Raw genomic sequence first — 16,919 nt, 5'->3', positions numbered from 1 at the left:
AAACGTAATTTTATACTTTTCAATTTACTGCCGTTTTCGAATTTTCACTCACTGTCAATTCTACCGGTACTTTTCAGGTTTTTTTCTCTCTCAATTTTCATCATTGAAGGGAATATTGTGTTAGTTAAATATTTGATGTAATTAATATTGAATTTCCAGAAGGAATCAGCAGTCATGTAAAATTTTAAACAATAACAAGAAAAATGTTTCAATTTGACCATTTGCAGTCAAAAGTGAAGTAATATCCTTTCAAAAATGATGGAAAAAGTTATGAAATTTCGAATTATTTCCTTTGGTTTAATTTTAGTATTGGAAAAAAGATCTTCTGGCCAAATCATGTACTCTTTGCGCATGAGAGAGAGAGAGAGAGAGAGAGAGAGAGAGAAGAAATAAAAAGAAGATTGAGTATTATCTCTCGAGCGCGGCGAACAGTCGCAAAATGTACTGTTTTCCTTTCATGTAAATTTGTATCCAAACCATGTACCACGTCGCAAGCATTTTTCTCTCTCTCTCTCTCTTCTGTTCGCATTTTTTTTTCAATCATCTACTGTATAATATAATTCGCCTACCGCATGACTGCGTTAAGCCACCTATAAAAGTATTAAATTACAAAATATCTTGTCTGTTGTCTTCATAGCCAGTTAATCATTCAGCAATATTGTGGACATTTTTTTTATATTGACATTATGTTGTTACTGCTGCTGTTGCTTGTAGCAACCAGCCGCCGTTGCTTCTTCTTGTGCATACCGAGTTTCGTTTGATTTCGAAATGCAATCTGAATGCGCTTTTCATCTGTACATTTGTCGTTGTTATTGTTGGTGTCCATGCCGAGCATACTTTCAACCAGCAATGACAACACGGTACACATCATTTGACTGTGATGCATTTTATATGGGCCGGGAAAATTTTTTGTGCGAGCCAGAAAAAGGTAAGGTCTTTAAAAAAGAGTGAATCAAAAGCGGACGGAAGTGCAGAGTGTATATCCTTTCAAAACAATTTGTCTTTCTCTGTCTTTTATTCAAGTGGTGGTCACTTGCTTCAACATTCAATACTCCACTTCACATGACGTGAGTGAGAACATCTGAAGAATAGACACGAGCGTCGAATAAATTACAGAAAGTAATTTGACCAAAAAAAAGAAGAAGTAAAAAAACATACCATAAGCTGGAAACACAAATGGTTCAATTGGTTTAGATTTCAATGTTGGAAACTAAAAAAAACCAATGTGCTGACGTCGGTCATTTCCTTTTTTTAGAAGCATTTGCTCATACATTGCATTCCGTATTGATCGAGCTGTTTATTTGTTGTTGTCGTCAGAGGTTCCATATTTTCAATTACTTATGTGCTATTTTTACGTGGATGTTTTCGTGAGCCATTCATTGAAAGTGTCCAAAAGAACCGTTTCATATCTCTCCAATTTTCTTAAGGAAAAGAAATTCAACGCGCATACAATTTCTCATTCATGCAATGAAAGCAAATGCGAATACAAAAGCAAAAGCAAAAAAAGCACAGATAAACAGCAGATCGAATCTCTTTCCGTTTTGGGTTTTCCGTACAAAACGTTTCGACAGAGTGAAAAAAAAAGAAATAAATAAACGAGAGAAGTGGCAGAAGTGAAATTATGTGGATATGTAAGTGTGTGTGTGTGTGTGTGTGTGTGTGTGTATGGTGTGGAAGTTGGGCCTTTTGTCGTACTCCACATGCACAAATTATAACTAAGGCAGCAATAATACTAATGAAATGAAGCCACCTAACATTATTGGTTTTAGAAGCCCTTGCAATGTGTTGTAAAATTGTGTGCGTTTTTGACAAATGTCGGATGAAAATGGTTTGGGCTTGCAACATCGTAGGTGGAAATAGAAGTGGAAGTGGTAACGGTTCCGTCGTATTGATTATATGATGTTTTTTTTTCTCCGCTGCTATCGCTACTGTTGTTGTGACTACTACTGCTGCTGTTGCTGGCTCTTCACTTCGAATTTATAACGTATATATTTAAACATTCGGCTGGTCATTTGGCGGTCGAAGATTTCATGTCTAGCTTCACATTCAAATGTTCAACCAACATATTTGACTTATTGCCGTCTATCGACTGCAAACATCAGTTTGAAATGGACAGCACTCAAATTTCTAATGAAATTATAGATTGAAAAAAGGGAAACTAATTTTTCAGCTGATCTCAATTCGTGCGAAAATCGTATCAAATTTCTTTGAAGAGATATTCCTTTCAGCCCTTCATATCATCGCCAAGTGACGTTAAATCGATTTGAAAAATTCCTTTTGTTTTTTTTTCTTCTCTATCTCCATTACAATCATAATCCGCATCAGTTTTTATACTAACAACCTTAAAGCACGTGCTTGCTCTTTGCTCTTTGCCATACGCCACTGTTCTGTTCCCATTTCCCAATTGAAGTGGCCAATAATCTCTGTTCAGCGTAAATTTCATGTATAAAATATTTCAGACCTAGTTTCAATGGAATTTCGCCAGAGCATCGTCGACAAGAACCATCAAGACATGTCATTTTCTCTGCATGCTACCATTTTTAATCCCTGCATCCTTTAATTACAGACACTGGATTGGCGTTACACCCCTAAATAATAAAATGTGTATGAAGCGCAATTTATATCACAGAGAAAAATGATTTTTTTTTTCAAAAATAATAAATCTGACATTTGTGTTTACTATAAATATTGATTTTTATTGGGTAAAATTCGTCGATTTTTTCTTTGTAAAAACAATCATTTCCTGTTTAATCAAAGCAGAAATTTTTTAATCGAATTTGTTGGTAGCTCGTTTTGATGCGAATATTCTTTGGGTATTAACACCTATACTGTTGGTTTTGGGTTGCCGTTCTGTGCGCGTGTATTTAACTAATATTCAGTAAACATGAACCATTCCATATAAGAATGTCCAGAATAATACATATGTGCAAAGGCCGCCCAGAAAACCGTTGGTCAACAGTGATTGCCGATTTATGAAATATTTCTTCCAATTGGAGCCCGTTTTCAGCAGAAGTAAACACCACAAACCGAATACTGACACCAGATAAAAGAAGAAGCCAATGATTCCGGTGAGGCCCATTATACCTATTTGAGGAGGATTAAAGACGGGAAAAAGGGGTTAATTATTAAAAATGCTCGTTTCAATGTGGAATACTTGTAATCTGATGAAAATGATGTGAACATTATTTATACCAGCTGTACTGCCGCTTAGCGCAGCCATCGATGTTCGACAATATTCCACGGCCGATGCATTGTGTCTTATTGCTGATTCACTGTAGGCAACCGTTTCACCAGACTTTGATTCACGCGTTCGTACTCGATTCGACATTTTTTTCTGTTATTTTCTGTTAATCCAAAGGCTAAATTTTCTTTCGATCGGATTTAATTGTTCCGTGACTAGGAATGTAAAAAAAAAACACACACACACACAACAAATCTTATGATGTGCACAATATGAGAACTGTCAAAGTCATTTTTTTTTTTCATTTTCCGTTGTTGGCTACGCAGCACGTCAACCACTGAGCTTTGCTTGCCTGCCTATCTGTCCGCATCGGGTAACACGCACCACAATCTGAACGCAATGGAAATGTCAAAACAAACTTTCTAATAAAATCAAACAAAACATCTTTCTCATTCTTAGCTCAATAGATCACATGTAACACTGTAATATTCCTCTTTTTTTCGTTAGTTTGTTTTGTCCATTTCTCGCATTCGGTTTTCTGTTGTGATCGTAGTATATTTTAATAAAATCAAATTTTTCATATCACGTCATTGATCTTAGTTTTATCGTATAACAACAAGAAAAATAAGAAATATTCAGTTGTAATGGCTCACATTCAATATGTTGACTCAATACTGCGTGAGTACATGCTTTTTCGTGGTTTTTCAAATACATTGAAAACATTTGATAGTGAATTAAAAAGTGATAAGGACAAAGGATTTCGCGTTGACAAAATTATCGACCAAATACTGAACGCAATCAATACGCAAGATTTGTTACTGTTACGAGAAATCTGGAATCATTTGGATGGTCATTTGTTTAGTAAATTGGAACATTCGTTTGCATCAGGTAAATATTTGTTTACAATCCACACAAAAAAAAATACATGCGAATGTCGTAGTTTAACTTGGTTTCTATTGTTGATTTACGTTTGTAGCTGTGAAAAAGTTGGAATCAGGACTGTTGAAGTTGTACTTGGTAACGGCGTATCTGGCTGGAAAACCCGATAAAATCACGGAATTCTTCACAAAACTAGCACCAGAACTACATATTCAATCTGAATGGAGAGAATGGTTTTGTATGTGGCCGAAATGAAATTTGATTTTTCTCATTAGCTGTAAACCAAATTCAATTAAACATGCCAATCGATTTTTCAGTCTTTCCATTCTGTAAAAATCCTGATGAGCATGCTGTGTTTGCCGTTTGCTTCACCAAACAATGGCAAGATACGCTGTTGGTATCTCTGCACAATTTTTTGGCGACAATATTCCAATGTATGCCTCAACCGACCCTGACCCGTCTCGATACGGAGGCCACACAGATGAAAAAGCTACAGGAGGAGAATAATCTATTGAGAAGCCGCATCCAATCAATGGGTAATCAATTATCACAGCCGTCAGCATCATCGTCGCCCAAAAGTGGCTCGTCAACAACACATCAATCGCGGCGCTCAACGTTCCATGAACAAAAACGTTTACCAGATAACAAACCGCACATGCAAATCAATCCAAATCCAAATCCAAATTCATTGAACGATGTCATTCCATTTTACATTCCACCACCACCGCATCTAGGTACAAAATTTGTTTTCCACCACAAGAATATCGAAATGTTTTGATTAATATTATCGCGTTCATTTTAGTTGACGACTTTTATATCATTGCTCAGGAGACAATGAATGTTGGTAATATGGCCGATTCGCAGGCACGCAGTCTGCGATCACTCATTCGAAATATCAGCTCAGGGGGAAGCCCGGTAATGGGCCGAAAAGAATCATTGGACAGAGGTTCGAAAAAACGATCGGGCAGTGCTGGCAGCCGATCATGGAATCTGCACTAAATCAGCTACAGATTTGAAATAATTGAACGAAATCAAATGAATCTCGTATGTAGACTCTAGCTTACACTATCTACGCTCATGAGTAGTGGCAATGATGATCATTTTCCTGTATATTATGCAATTATAAATTTAAATAAAGAAAAAGCGAGAGAAGTATTTGTTGTGATTCCAAATAAAATCAACAAAAAGATGAGAAAAATGAACATGAACAGCAACAAATCAACTGTATATTTAGTAACAATAAAACTGTAAAATCTATGTATTACCAACATTTGCACTTCAGTTAGAAACAGAAATAAATGATATCTTAATTCACCTAAATGATGTACTACATGTCTACATATTTATTGTATTCAAACTATGATGTACGCAAACTTGATATATTTCAATTACGCAAAATTGCAAACTTTTTCTCGCTCTCTCCCACTCGCCTTTTATCATTTTGGTTTTTTTTCTTTTCATTTTCGTGGCAGGCGATATACCATATCGGATATGGTGTTATCAGTTCGGGCAAATATTCATCTACTATTTATTTGCTGAAGACTTAAACTGATTTGCTGAAGGCTTAACTCCCGGTGATTTATTCACTGAAATAAATGAAAGAAAGTTACGATTTGTTTGAATAAAACATTCGAAAAAATATTATGAATATTGGTTGTGGACAAAGGAAGGGGTTTTGCGATTCTACTTCGAATCAGGAATTTCATAATTTAGACCTCAATCTATGCATTTTCAGAATTTTACAGTAGAATGGATTTTTCTTCCTTCACCTAAAGCCTTTTTTCAAGCAAACTCAACTTGCCCACGTCTGGTGGCGTATAACCTTCACAAAACAAAACAAATCCATTTACAAATATTTTCATTTTTATTATACGTCATTTTGACTAATAAAATAGATAAACAGCAATTTCATCGCCATCCCATCTTTAAACAGTATACAAAAGAGGGGGGGATCAAAATGCTTCACTTTTCTTCAAATCATATGTATACTTTATAGAATATAATATTATGTATATAATAACACTTTTGGTATAGAATTTATTTTAAATGCATTTAGAGGAAAACAACACATTTTCCATTCAATTTTGGTTGATTCAACACATTGACTTAGTTCTCCTTTTTAAAGGCACATCTTGGAAAAATCTATCGGCTTAGCTTAGTAGTTTTTAATATCAAAAATTTCCCGAAGCAATGGTTGCACTTGATTTGGATTGACATCTAAATAAATTGAAATGATCACGTCTTTAAGGCATTCCAGTTCATTGATTTTCTGAATCAATTTTAAAAATAACGATTTCGCTTCACAGCCCGGGTATATACTTTCCAAGTATCGTCTCAATAAATAATAATAGGAATTCTATGTAGAAAGAACAAAAAAAAAAACAAACATTTTTATAAATCAAATCTTTCATCGGAAAATTAATTGGATTGTGTTACAGATACGTACCTGTTCTAGGATAATAACGTCGGTGTGAACTGTTTTTGCACGGGTTGGAGTGAATAGGACAATGGCACTCATGATTAGAATAATATTTTCATCCCGTCGAAGACGTGGATCAAATGTTCGTATGAACTTGTCATACTCCTCGTAAACGTTGTTCTTGGCCAATTTGAGCACGTCACTTTTTATCGATGACATAATATCCTGACTGTGCGGTATATTCCAAGTATTGTGGTCTACATCATACTGCATAATTGATCGTAGAATCATCATTTCGGTGCTACCTCCTTTCAGCAGTGCAACTTGGTCTTCTTGACACATATTTTTGAATGCATTTATTTTCTTGACCATTTTAATTAGGCGCTTGATTGCGATCGCCGTCAAATTGATAAGCATCAACAGTTGCGGATGCTCCGGATTTTTTTCCGTCTGCAACAATGAAATGAAGAAAAAGAAAACATTCATGAACAAAACATTAAAGCAACACGCAATTCATGTGTTGTTGTTATCAGTAGAATTTTCAGCGCTTAATCATCCATCCATCAAATTGTTCTTTCATATAAAATAAAAGAATTCGATTGAAATTGAATGTGCACTCCAGGTGGTTCTGGCCGTAAAAAACAACCACAAAATTCACCATTTATTGTGGCTCTTTATCAGCATTAATTTATCAAATACCGTTATCAGTTAACGAATCAATATGATTACAAATACGAAGTACGAAAATTAAATGTAGTTTGGTCGAAAATAAAATAAATAGATAAATGTTTTTTTCTTCGTTGTTGTTGTTAATTTGTTTAAATTAGAAAAAAAGAAATTACTGCCTATATACCTTGTTTGAAGTATCATTTCGTTCTCGCACCAACGGCGTTATATCCTCATCCAGTGGAATGAATAATGCTTTGTAGGCGACAATCAACTCATTCAGTTTGGCCGTTTCTGAATCGTTCAATTCTCGGTTGATGCTTGGTTCCCGGATGCCATTCCAATTGTACTCGATTTTGATGGCATCACTTATGATAGATTCCAATGTATTTGGCCGCACATTACCCATGTCTTCGGAATCTTTTCCGTATTGTTCTGTAGTTGGTGTGGTCTTTGGGCGTAATGATTCGCCATTGGCAGATTGCAGCAAATTTCGAATGGTAGGACTAGACATGGATTTCGTGTAAAATAATGTATCGGTAACAGTGTCATTTGGCATGAGCTCGGTTGGTCTTACTTCACTAGCCGACTCAGATGGACAGCCCATGAGATGGCTCAATTCACTGATTTCCATTTTTGTTGTCGAATCGACCATCGTAATATCGACCATGTCATTCAACATTTTCATCGCTTCGCCCGGCGAATTCATGAATTTATCCACTATTTGCACGGCATTGTCAGGTGTGGTCATCAGTTGTTGAAGAAATTGCAGAACATCCGACGGTGAATTCACACATTTGGCAATAATTTCTAGAGCATCCGTTGGTGAGGACATGAATTTTGTGAAAACAGTGAGTGCATGGTAAGGTGAATTCATGATTTTGTTGATTATCTTCAGGGCATCTCCTGGAGAGCCGATCATATGGCCGATCAATCTCATCGCCTCCTTTTGTGACTGAATGATTTTTGTGATAACTTCCATTGCTGATTTTTGATTAGGCATCAGATTGTTTATATAGTTACTCGATTCACTCGGGTGATTGAGGAAAAAGCTCACAATATCACTTGGGCTCGAATCTTTTGTGGGACATTCAAATCGTTGTGGCGATTGAAAACTCATTTGATAGTTGTTTGTAGTCGATGTAATCGAATTTGTGATGTTTGATGGAGTGTTACTTATGGTGGTGCTGACATCAACTGTTGCTTCAGCTGGTTGATATGGCATTTTCAATGGTGGTGATTGTTGTGGCAAATTCTGTGCTGTTGGATAACTAGATGGGCTGGTTGGACTCATGGAACTGTTTGACAGTATGCTTGGAACGGATTGGAATCCACTTACAGACAAACACTCACTGTTCGAACTGCCCGGTGAGCTTGTGTCCATTAAATTATCCTGCGCCCAGAATTCATTCAATGGATTCTCATGCTCTTTTTTCATTTTATCATCACCACTACTCACCGATGCTTTTGATTTTCGTTTGGCTCTGTTCTGTTCCACCTTCTTCCGTTTTAACAGTTTATCTTCTTCAGTCATAATATACTCTTTTCGCATTCCGATTTTGAAACATTTCTGTAGGCGACATCGTTGACAAAATCGCCGGGTAACCACTGTAATTTCGCAGGTTTCGTTGAACGGGCACGAAAAATCCTTGCTAGAGAGAGCATTGCGTCGGAAGAAGGCCTTACAACTCTCACATGTAACCGCATTAAAGTTATATCCGAGCGCTTTATCACCGCAAACCATACACACTTTGTCTATCTGGGACATTTTTCTTGTTCAAATATTCATAAATACCCATCGAAAATACGGAGCCTCGGTTGTTGTGTGTACGTCATTGGAATTTTGGCTCTCGAATCATTTGCTACTCGGAATGGGTGATATGAAATAAGTTATGAATTAAGCGATAGAATGGGAAACGCGGTTGAATTGACACCAAGTTATACAACCAACTAAAAATACGAATCTGGTTGAGTGGCTAACGAAAAATGTGCGGCTTTGGAAATGTGTGTGTATACGCGCTACAATACAAGGGCTATTATCTCCTTGCTATTTGACAAAAACAAATGTAAGTGAGTCGTATCAACGCCGAACTGATAACTGTATAGAGCAGCGATCTTCGTTGTGGTGTTAATCATAGTCGCGAGTTCAATGTTTGTCTATCAACAGCTTCACACCTGTACGAGGCTGTTTGAAACACAGAAGAATGCCATCACCATTCAATGCGTCTGATTAGAAATTCGCATCAAACGAAGCAACGTAATTTAACTTTTTGTGGTAACACAACGATAAAATGCTACGTACCGCAAAATCGATCGACTACTCACAAAAACAATTCAGCACAATCAATCGTATTTAACAACAGCAAAGAAAGAGTGCCTCAGTGATATCGCTGATCAAACGAATACACAATCATCCAGCAGCAGCAGCAGTAGCAGCAGAAAAAAAAGAACATGCGAATTAATAGCGAAACCGAAAGAATCAAAGAAATAGATGCGATGAAACTGAGTCATAAACAAAGTTTAATCAAAACCAGAAGAACTGTCATTGTCAACGGGCCGAACGCTTTCAATTTCAGTGATAATACATGATATCATGAATGCAATCATACCAACAGCTAAATGTTGAAAACTCAATTCCCCGTCAATTTCAATTTACGGCAATAGTTCGCGCATTAATTTATATGCTGTACGAATGAAGGGTAGTCCTATGAGGAATGACTTTAGAATCTAAGCGATAAATGGGAAGAGAAAAATGAATAATAGACATGTGATGCTACGAATGCGTCAATAATTGAATTTATTTATGTAAAAACGCCTAAATGTAAATTTATTTCACATTTTTGCTCGGGACCTTCATTCTTGTACAACAAACATCGGAAATCCAATTGAAATGATGAATGAAAGCGTTTAGAATTGTTATTTCCCTTTGCATAGATACGGTTTTTTTCTCTCTATAATTTGGTAACCTCATTAAAATTTTGTAAAAACTTCCATATTCGAGTAATTTCTAAATATTTTTATCGTCACAATTTTTTTCCCTCTATTTTGCATAACAAATGCAAGAAGAACTTAAACTGTTGTCCCCAAACAAAACATGATGTTTGTATATTCAGCGATTTCCGCAATTTGTTCCAAATAAATTTTCTTGCATGCATGATCCAAATTTTATTTTATAATAATTCACCTGCTTCAATTTGACTTCAGTTTGAAACAATCCGTTGCAAGAGAAAGATCGTCGTTAAAATTGTGGATAGGGTGTTGTGTGATTTGTGATTTTTTCGAGAAAAAAAATTATTGCAAGCAAAATGTTTGCGTCGTACTGTTTGGCGTTTTGCTTTGTGGCATGGATTTCGGTGTGCAGTGGTGACGATGTGGTTGTTCAGATGTTCTCAAAGAAACCGACCAATTTCATCAGTGAGAAATTCATCAGTTATGCCATCGATCCGGTTCAACTGCTTGAAATGAGCAAGGAAAAAGAGTAAGTTGTCGAAAAATTGTTCGGCGAATAATCAAAAGGTCTAATGCTAAACTTTTTGAAACAGAGACGCTTTTGTATATCGAATGATGGAATCAGGTCCGAGCTATTTGAAAATCTACGGAAACAATACGAATAAAATGCGGTTGGATGGCGAATTTATCGATCTTAGCTCATCGAAATTATCGTTGGATCAACTAAAAAGTGTTTACGACGTCTTGCAGTGAGTGAATGTTCCTTTTCGATATTCTTCCATCTCAAAATATATTTCTTTTCAATCGGAATGATCTGATTTAATCTGATTCAATTGATTTTTTCTTCATTTTTTCTCTGTTCAGAACGGCTGACATCAAACCAGTGATTGCATTGCCGTATGATCCAAAGAATTGGAACACTCGGAATGTGATGAAAATTTTGGGGAAAGTTAGCAAGCTTGAAATGGACGATATTACATGGCAATTGGGTGCAGGTAAACTCCATTTTCCAAATAATCCGAACTTTGAAAATTCGGCAGCAAGATTCTCAAATTTGAAAAGAAATAAAACAAATCGACGATATTAAATGTTAACGTTATTGGCTTGTAGATTTTCACGCAAAAGACGCGATCAGCTACATTGACGATTTGAACACATTGAAATTGATTGTTGGTGCATTTGCCACAAAAGCGAGTAAGAAGAACTGGAGCGTCGTTGGCTCGGATATTACACTTGGTAGCAGCGAAGATGAGGCCAGAATGTACTCTGAGTTTTCGAAATACGTCGTTGATGCTGTCGGCTGGTCGCAGTAAGCTTGGAACATTTGCCTCTCAACATTTTCAATTGGTTTTCAACCATGTTTTTTTTCTCATTTCTAGATCAATCGATCTCAGCTATACCGATGAAAATGTCGATGATTTCTTCTCCAATTTGAATGTCGATCCAGCCTTGAGAACGATTTTGAACGGTGAACCACCAGTTTGGTTGTCACTTTTACAGAAAAATACCGACGCAAAAAATCCACTGACACAAATGAAACAAGGTTTGAACTGGGCACAAATTCTCGGTGATGCGGCTAAAAACGGATTCAAAGCTATTTTTGCACCAATCAATCGCCAAACTTGGTACGAACCATCAATGAGTTACTACATCACGTTGCTGCACAAGCGGATCATCGGACAAACGGTTTTTGATACGAAAATGTTCAACGGAAATCGCTTCGATTCTCACTTCTATGCACATTGTACTAAAAATATGAGTGGATCTTTCACCATTTTCGGTGTGAATGCAGGAGACTCAAGTTTGGACATAACGGCAAAGGTAAGCAAATATTTCTTTTTTGATATTTCTTCTCACAATTCACGTCATTTAATTTACTTTTTCTTTTCTTTTTCAGTTACCATTCCTATCGGGCACTGAATATTTGGAATTTATGTTGACCGTCGGCGTGAATGGCAAAGTGTACTTAAACGGAGCTGAAATCATTGAGCCCACCGTTCTGGTGCCAGTGGCAAAGTATAAACTCCCCGGAAAAGGTGCACTAATTTCGATGCCCGCACACTCAGTTGCATTTTGGGTGTTTACTGGTGCCAGCATTCCAGAGTGTGCTTCTGTTGAGCCAATTTCATTTGAAACTGACCAAACTCAAGTGGAAACCTCGTCGGAGCGTCTTCTTCAGAAATTGATTGTGGAATCGGTTGCAAGAGATGAAACTGACGCGCAATCATATAATAAAAACGCAATCAAACGCTCGAAACGCAGTGCAAGCATTGGAAAAGATGGTACAACCGATCGAATTCGCCGAGATACGGAGAATAGCATCGACAAGCACGGCGAGTATAATGCGATCGAAATAGTAGAAGAGAACGATGAAGTACAATCACGAGACAAACGCTTTATTGGTGACGGAAAATTTATCAATCGTATTTACAACGGAGTGGACGACATGAAGAGACGCAATTTACTCAGTGCGTACACAAGTAAGGTGGAATTACCAATGAAACGAATGAAGCGAGATATAAATATGCTCAAGAATTTGTTTGACAAATTCGATTTGAAGAAGTCAGCGTTCAATTTCAAAACACCAACATTGAAATTCGGCAGTAAGGGACTGATTCCATCAATTTCGACCGTACATGATGTTCTCAACGCCGAACCGATGGAGAAAAAACTGTTTGATCAAGTTGAAAATCCAGACTTACCAACGGGAGATGTTCATTTTGAATTAGCCGAGGCCGTTACCGAGCCAAATGAGTACGCTGCCGCTTTGAATGCAGCCAATCATATTGTTGAACAAGCACCGGCTTTGGATCCATACAGCAATACTGGTTTTGCACCACCGCTCGTTATGAGCCCATCACTCACCAATGCCGTTCCATCGTCCGTTTTGTTGGGCGAATTGACCGAAATGGATGTCAAGTCCGACATAGTCACCGTTGCCCCATTTCTAGCGGTACAACCTGCGCAACCGGTCCAACATCCCGCTACTGTGCAAACGGTTCAACCGGTACAACCTGCGCCACAACATCATCTGCAATTCATCGTAAAAAATCTCGAGCCCACATTTCAAATGAATCGCGAAAATATGGAAAAGGCTCGTAACAATCTTCGCCAAAATCTATGGCCAATGGCGACCAATGCACAGAGTGTTAATCCAAAAACGATAACCGCTTTCCTCCCAAATGTCGCCATTCAAGCTGCACAACCAGACGAGCATATTTTATTCGAGTCGAAGAGACGTCGTCGGCGTGCCATCAACTCCAAAATGAATGAGGAAATCGAACGACGTGTTCAACGAAATGCAATGAAGCCAACGCATGACCTTCGTCTTGACGATGCCATCGATCAAAAGCTGCTCGATAAAATGCTTCAATTGGTTGATAGATTGGAACGTAGCCAAAATAGTCTGATCAAAAATGATGCTGGAATCACGAACTTCTCTGGCCATACCATGGAGGAAACTGAGATTAGCGCACCAAAAAAATGCAAAGTATTGTCTATGGCCATGGAACAACAGTGCTTGCAATCGGAAACACGCCCAAGAGCACTTTTCAAGCGTGCAATTGATTACAAACGAACCAGGCCAAATGGACCGCTTCGAAAATTCTTGGCCAAAATCAAGGAAACCGTTGAAAAACCATTGAAATTTCGCACCAGACGATCAGTCTATTACAATGGAATTGATTCCGAGGAAAATGAAGTGAATACCATTTCAAAAAAGTTCAACGAAGAAGCAGTCTATGCACCACACAGGAAATATGTTTATAACATTCGTCGTTACGATCTGAAACGTGCAACCACTTCAACCACAACAACAACAACGACGACGACGACGACGACAGCCAAGCCAGAAACAACAACAACCAGACCAACAACTACCAGACCAACAACTACAACAACGGAAGAACCCGAAATGATCACCACAAAGGAGAAAATTGTTCCAAAGGTCTTGCGATCAATTAAAGGCTACGCAAACAAAATCACAAATTCGGTCGCCAAACATCTCGGACATTGGTGGTTTGCCCTATCATAATTGTACTGTTGACCATGATACCATGATTATTTACACTTGTATCGTCCATCTTCTGTTCCATTTAGTTAGTCTCTTTATATTTGTTCGAACTTTTTGTTTTATTTTTGAGTAAATAAAGTGAATCGTATTTATTTTAGTGATAATGGCAATCAAATCACTTTTTGTTTCATTTATTCGATTTTGTTCGATTCAAGGAAAAAGCGCATTGTTCGTAATTTTGTTTTCAGCGTCGATGTATTTATTTGGAATGCTATAAAATTCGTGCGAACATTTAAAGGTAAAAATGTGTATGTGGTGGTACGGCTTAAATTAAACACTAAAATCTAATCTGAAACTTATGTTTGTGGGAAAATTAAATCTATGCGAAAACTTATGGCTTAAAATGGCCCATAAGAAGAGAGAGAAGCGAACAGTTTAGTTTTTGTCAATTGAACCGCGTAAAAATAATTTAATTCTGGACACTCTTGCATATGGTTAGATTGGAATACACTTGAATCTGTCATTTATTTTGCAAAATGGATGAATGCCAGAACGGTGTCAACCACGTACAAAGCTCCGGACAGAACACACAGTGAACCAAGCACCAAACCGACCTGAAAAGAAATGATTGAAAATAAAATGTTTCATTCCGTTTCTGCAAGAAGCATTCAAAATGTGTCGATTGTACTCACGGTACGTTCATGAACGACAACCAATTGATCGTGATCAGCCATATAGCCTTGCCAGTAATGCAATGCGGTGGCACCAACTGACACCCACATGAAAGCACCAACAACATTCATGATTGTGTCAGAGAGCTCTCTATTCAAACGCCATGAAATCGAAAAATCGGTATTAATCCTCATTCATTGTTCTAGAATTTATTATTCTTTTGGATTTGCCAAAGACATCCCCACATCAATGTTACCTCTTGTGCTTTGTGGTACCGAACAAATATGCGATCATTTGAACTCCAGTGTAAACAAAGAAGCCAACAAACACACCGGACGCAATGATTTCAGCGTCAGCACTTTTCTCTTCGTTTAGGTTCCATGTGCCACCAACTCCAAGGAAATCGCCAGCGTATCCAAAGCGATACATCAACAAGATGACCAAATTGATTACCTGAATAAAAAATGATGGTGACGATGAGTCGCATATGTGTAATTCGAAGTCGATTATTTTTTCATGTATTTGGTAATGGGTGTGGTATTCATTAGTCAGCTCGAATGGTTTGAACTTTATACTAAATGAATATCCACATTATTGTCTTGCATGATTTTTTTTTCTTTTATAAATATTTTTGTTTCTTTCAAGTTTAGATTGACACTTTTTTACAAAAAAAATAAAATACTCACCAATTTGAACACCTTCAAAAATATCGATCCGACCGTTTCCACTGACACCATTTTTTTCGTCTCTTAATTTCGTTACTTTGATTTATGCTTACTTTTCAAATTTATTGTCCACAATATTTCGTAAACACTGTGCTAATTAAAGATTGGAATTTGGATTGTTTTTTTGTTCTCGCTCTCTCATGTAGCGCGAAATTTCAACCAGAATAATGGAATCGCAACTTAGTTCGTTGGTATGCAATGAATGTTCCACACTTTTGGTCGAATTTTTTTAAAATGAATGTATCGCAAAATTGAAGCACGACAAGTGAGTCGAGAACAATTCAACTTTGCTGAAGGCATATCATTTGAGTTTACGATGATAACCCGCCATTGATAAGATAAGATAAGTATGAATACATTCTAAATGGTATCATGCGCATGAAATATTGAATTGTATTCACTAGCAACGATGGTACACCTATGTGAAATCGTATACGGAAAACAAATTCTACATTCAACACCATTCAATGAGTTTTCGAGTTACCTTTTCGGTGGAAAACAGAATGAGTGTGTGCAAGATAAAAATGCTATGCAATGTTTAGTGTTTGTAAACGCTGGCCTATTTTTATTTTCGTTGTGACTTTTTCTTCGTCGAGATATTTGGTTGTTGTTTGGCTTTGCTTTGAAAAGTAAATTTACACACTATTTTCGAAATCAGCACCATAAACTACATGTCCAGCAAAATTTGATTTGAACATTTTTTGTTTGTGTTTTATGCGTACGCGACTCACTTTCTGACATTCATTGCAAGGTGTGTGTTGAACACCGCTTAGTCATTTTTGTGTGTTTGATGGTATAGACTTAGCACATTCATATCAACTTAATCAGGTGCCATAAGAAAACTTGTGAAATTCTATGACTAACACTAAATATGTGTCATTGTGAAAAGGCTCATAGTATTCCTATTGGCCACAGTTCAAAAATGTGTCGCTTTTAAGCTTCGTAACATGTGTTCATCAGTTCATTTTCCCAAAGTAACAGCCATTGTAAATGGATAGAACGAATAAACGCTGATGAATCCGCTAGTTGAAATACGCATGAGTCATTCATTCGTTCAGTTTATTCCCCTTGCGGTGATGATGGTGATGGGTTCATGAATCCCATACCGTTGGACACGGCATTGCACAACGTTAAGTAAAATAAGTTTTGAATGTCATTTGGCGAACGTTGGTTCTCATGAACCAACAAATGAATTGTACAACAGCCAAGTGGTGGACGAGCGCATCAGTGCATTGACACTTGAAATTACGAATTTAACACCATAAAACTCAAACTGTGTAAATCCATTCATTCCCACTGTATAGTATACGTGTGTGTATATGTATATTGTACATTGTGCATTCTCTTTATCATTTGTTCCTCTTGTGCAAACGATTCGTTCGTTTAATGTTCTTTACCTGTTGCAAACCATGCCAT

General features: G+C 37.1%; 5 protein-coding genes across 6 annotated transcripts; 2 read left to right on the top strand and 3 right to left on the bottom strand.

Moving 5' to 3' along the window:
* Positions 1-2,669: 2,669 nt before the first annotated feature.
* LOC129578543 (ER membrane protein complex subunit 6) lies at positions 2,670-3,460 on the bottom strand. The gene is made up of 2 exons (XM_055467281.1): positions 3,193-3,460; positions 2,670-3,084 (listed from the first exon to the last, which is right to left on the bottom strand). The coding sequence occupies exons 1-2, from the start codon at positions 3,326-3,328 to the stop codon at positions 2,876-2,878; spliced, it is 345 nt and encodes a 114-aa protein (XP_055323256.1). The 5' UTR covers positions 3,329-3,460; the 3' UTR covers positions 2,670-2,875.
* Positions 3,461-3,548: 88 nt separating this feature from the next.
* Positions 3,549-5,380, top strand: LOC129578542 (WD repeat-containing protein 91). The gene is made up of 4 exons (XM_055467280.1): positions 3,549-4,069; positions 4,158-4,298; positions 4,378-4,794; positions 4,863-5,380. Exons 1-4 carry the CDS (start codon positions 3,826-3,828, stop codon positions 5,057-5,059), a joined length of 999 nt encoding a protein of 332 aa, XP_055323255.1. The 5' UTR covers positions 3,549-3,825; the 3' UTR covers positions 5,060-5,380.
* Positions 5,381-5,905: 525 nt separating this feature from the next.
* LOC129578541 (nuclear hormone receptor HR96) lies at positions 5,906-9,717 on the bottom strand. 2 transcript variants are annotated; one of them, XM_055467278.1, is made up of 4 exons: positions 9,448-9,717; positions 7,333-9,330; positions 6,507-6,929; positions 5,906-6,416 (listed from the first exon to the last, which is right to left on the bottom strand). In XM_055467278.1, exons 2-4 carry the CDS (start codon positions 8,911-8,913, stop codon positions 6,216-6,218), a joined length of 2,205 nt encoding a protein of 734 aa, XP_055323253.1. In that variant the 5' UTR covers positions 8,914-9,330; positions 9,448-9,717; the 3' UTR covers positions 5,906-6,215. The 2 variants fall into 2 exon arrangements, with proteins under 2 accessions (XP_055323253.1, XP_055323254.1); XM_055467279.1 differs by having other exon boundaries at positions 9,471-9,693.
* Positions 9,718-10,341: 624 nt separating this feature from the next.
* On the top strand, positions 10,342-14,281 carry LOC129578539 (uncharacterized). Its single transcript, XM_055467276.1, has 6 exons — positions 10,342-10,623; positions 10,688-10,843; positions 10,959-11,089; positions 11,205-11,403; positions 11,474-11,915; positions 11,992-14,281. The coding sequence occupies exons 1-6, from the start codon at positions 10,451-10,453 to the stop codon at positions 14,125-14,127; spliced, it is 3,237 nt and encodes a 1,078-aa protein (XP_055323251.1). The 5' UTR covers positions 10,342-10,450; the 3' UTR covers positions 14,128-14,281.
* Positions 14,282-14,553: 272 nt separating this feature from the next.
* Positions 14,554-15,777, bottom strand: LOC129578540 (protein snakeskin). The gene is made up of 4 exons (XM_055467277.1): positions 15,465-15,777; positions 15,035-15,231; positions 14,799-14,928; positions 14,554-14,720 (listed from the first exon to the last, which is right to left on the bottom strand). The coding sequence occupies exons 1-4, from the start codon at positions 15,513-15,515 to the stop codon at positions 14,631-14,633; spliced, it is 468 nt and encodes a 155-aa protein (XP_055323252.1). The 5' UTR covers positions 15,516-15,777; the 3' UTR covers positions 14,554-14,630.
* Between the last annotated feature and the right edge of the window lie 1,142 nt (positions 15,778-16,919).

The sequence above is a fragment of the Sitodiplosis mosellana genome, unplaced genomic scaffold (genome assembly GCF_009176505.1).
Source record: "Sitodiplosis mosellana isolate CC-2019 unplaced genomic scaffold, AAFC_SMos_1.0 Smas_scaffold_6226, whole genome shotgun sequence".
Lineage (NCBI taxonomy): Eukaryota > Metazoa > Arthropoda > Insecta > Diptera > Cecidomyiidae > Sitodiplosis > Sitodiplosis mosellana.
This window is presented reverse-complemented; position numbering and strand designations above follow the sequence as displayed.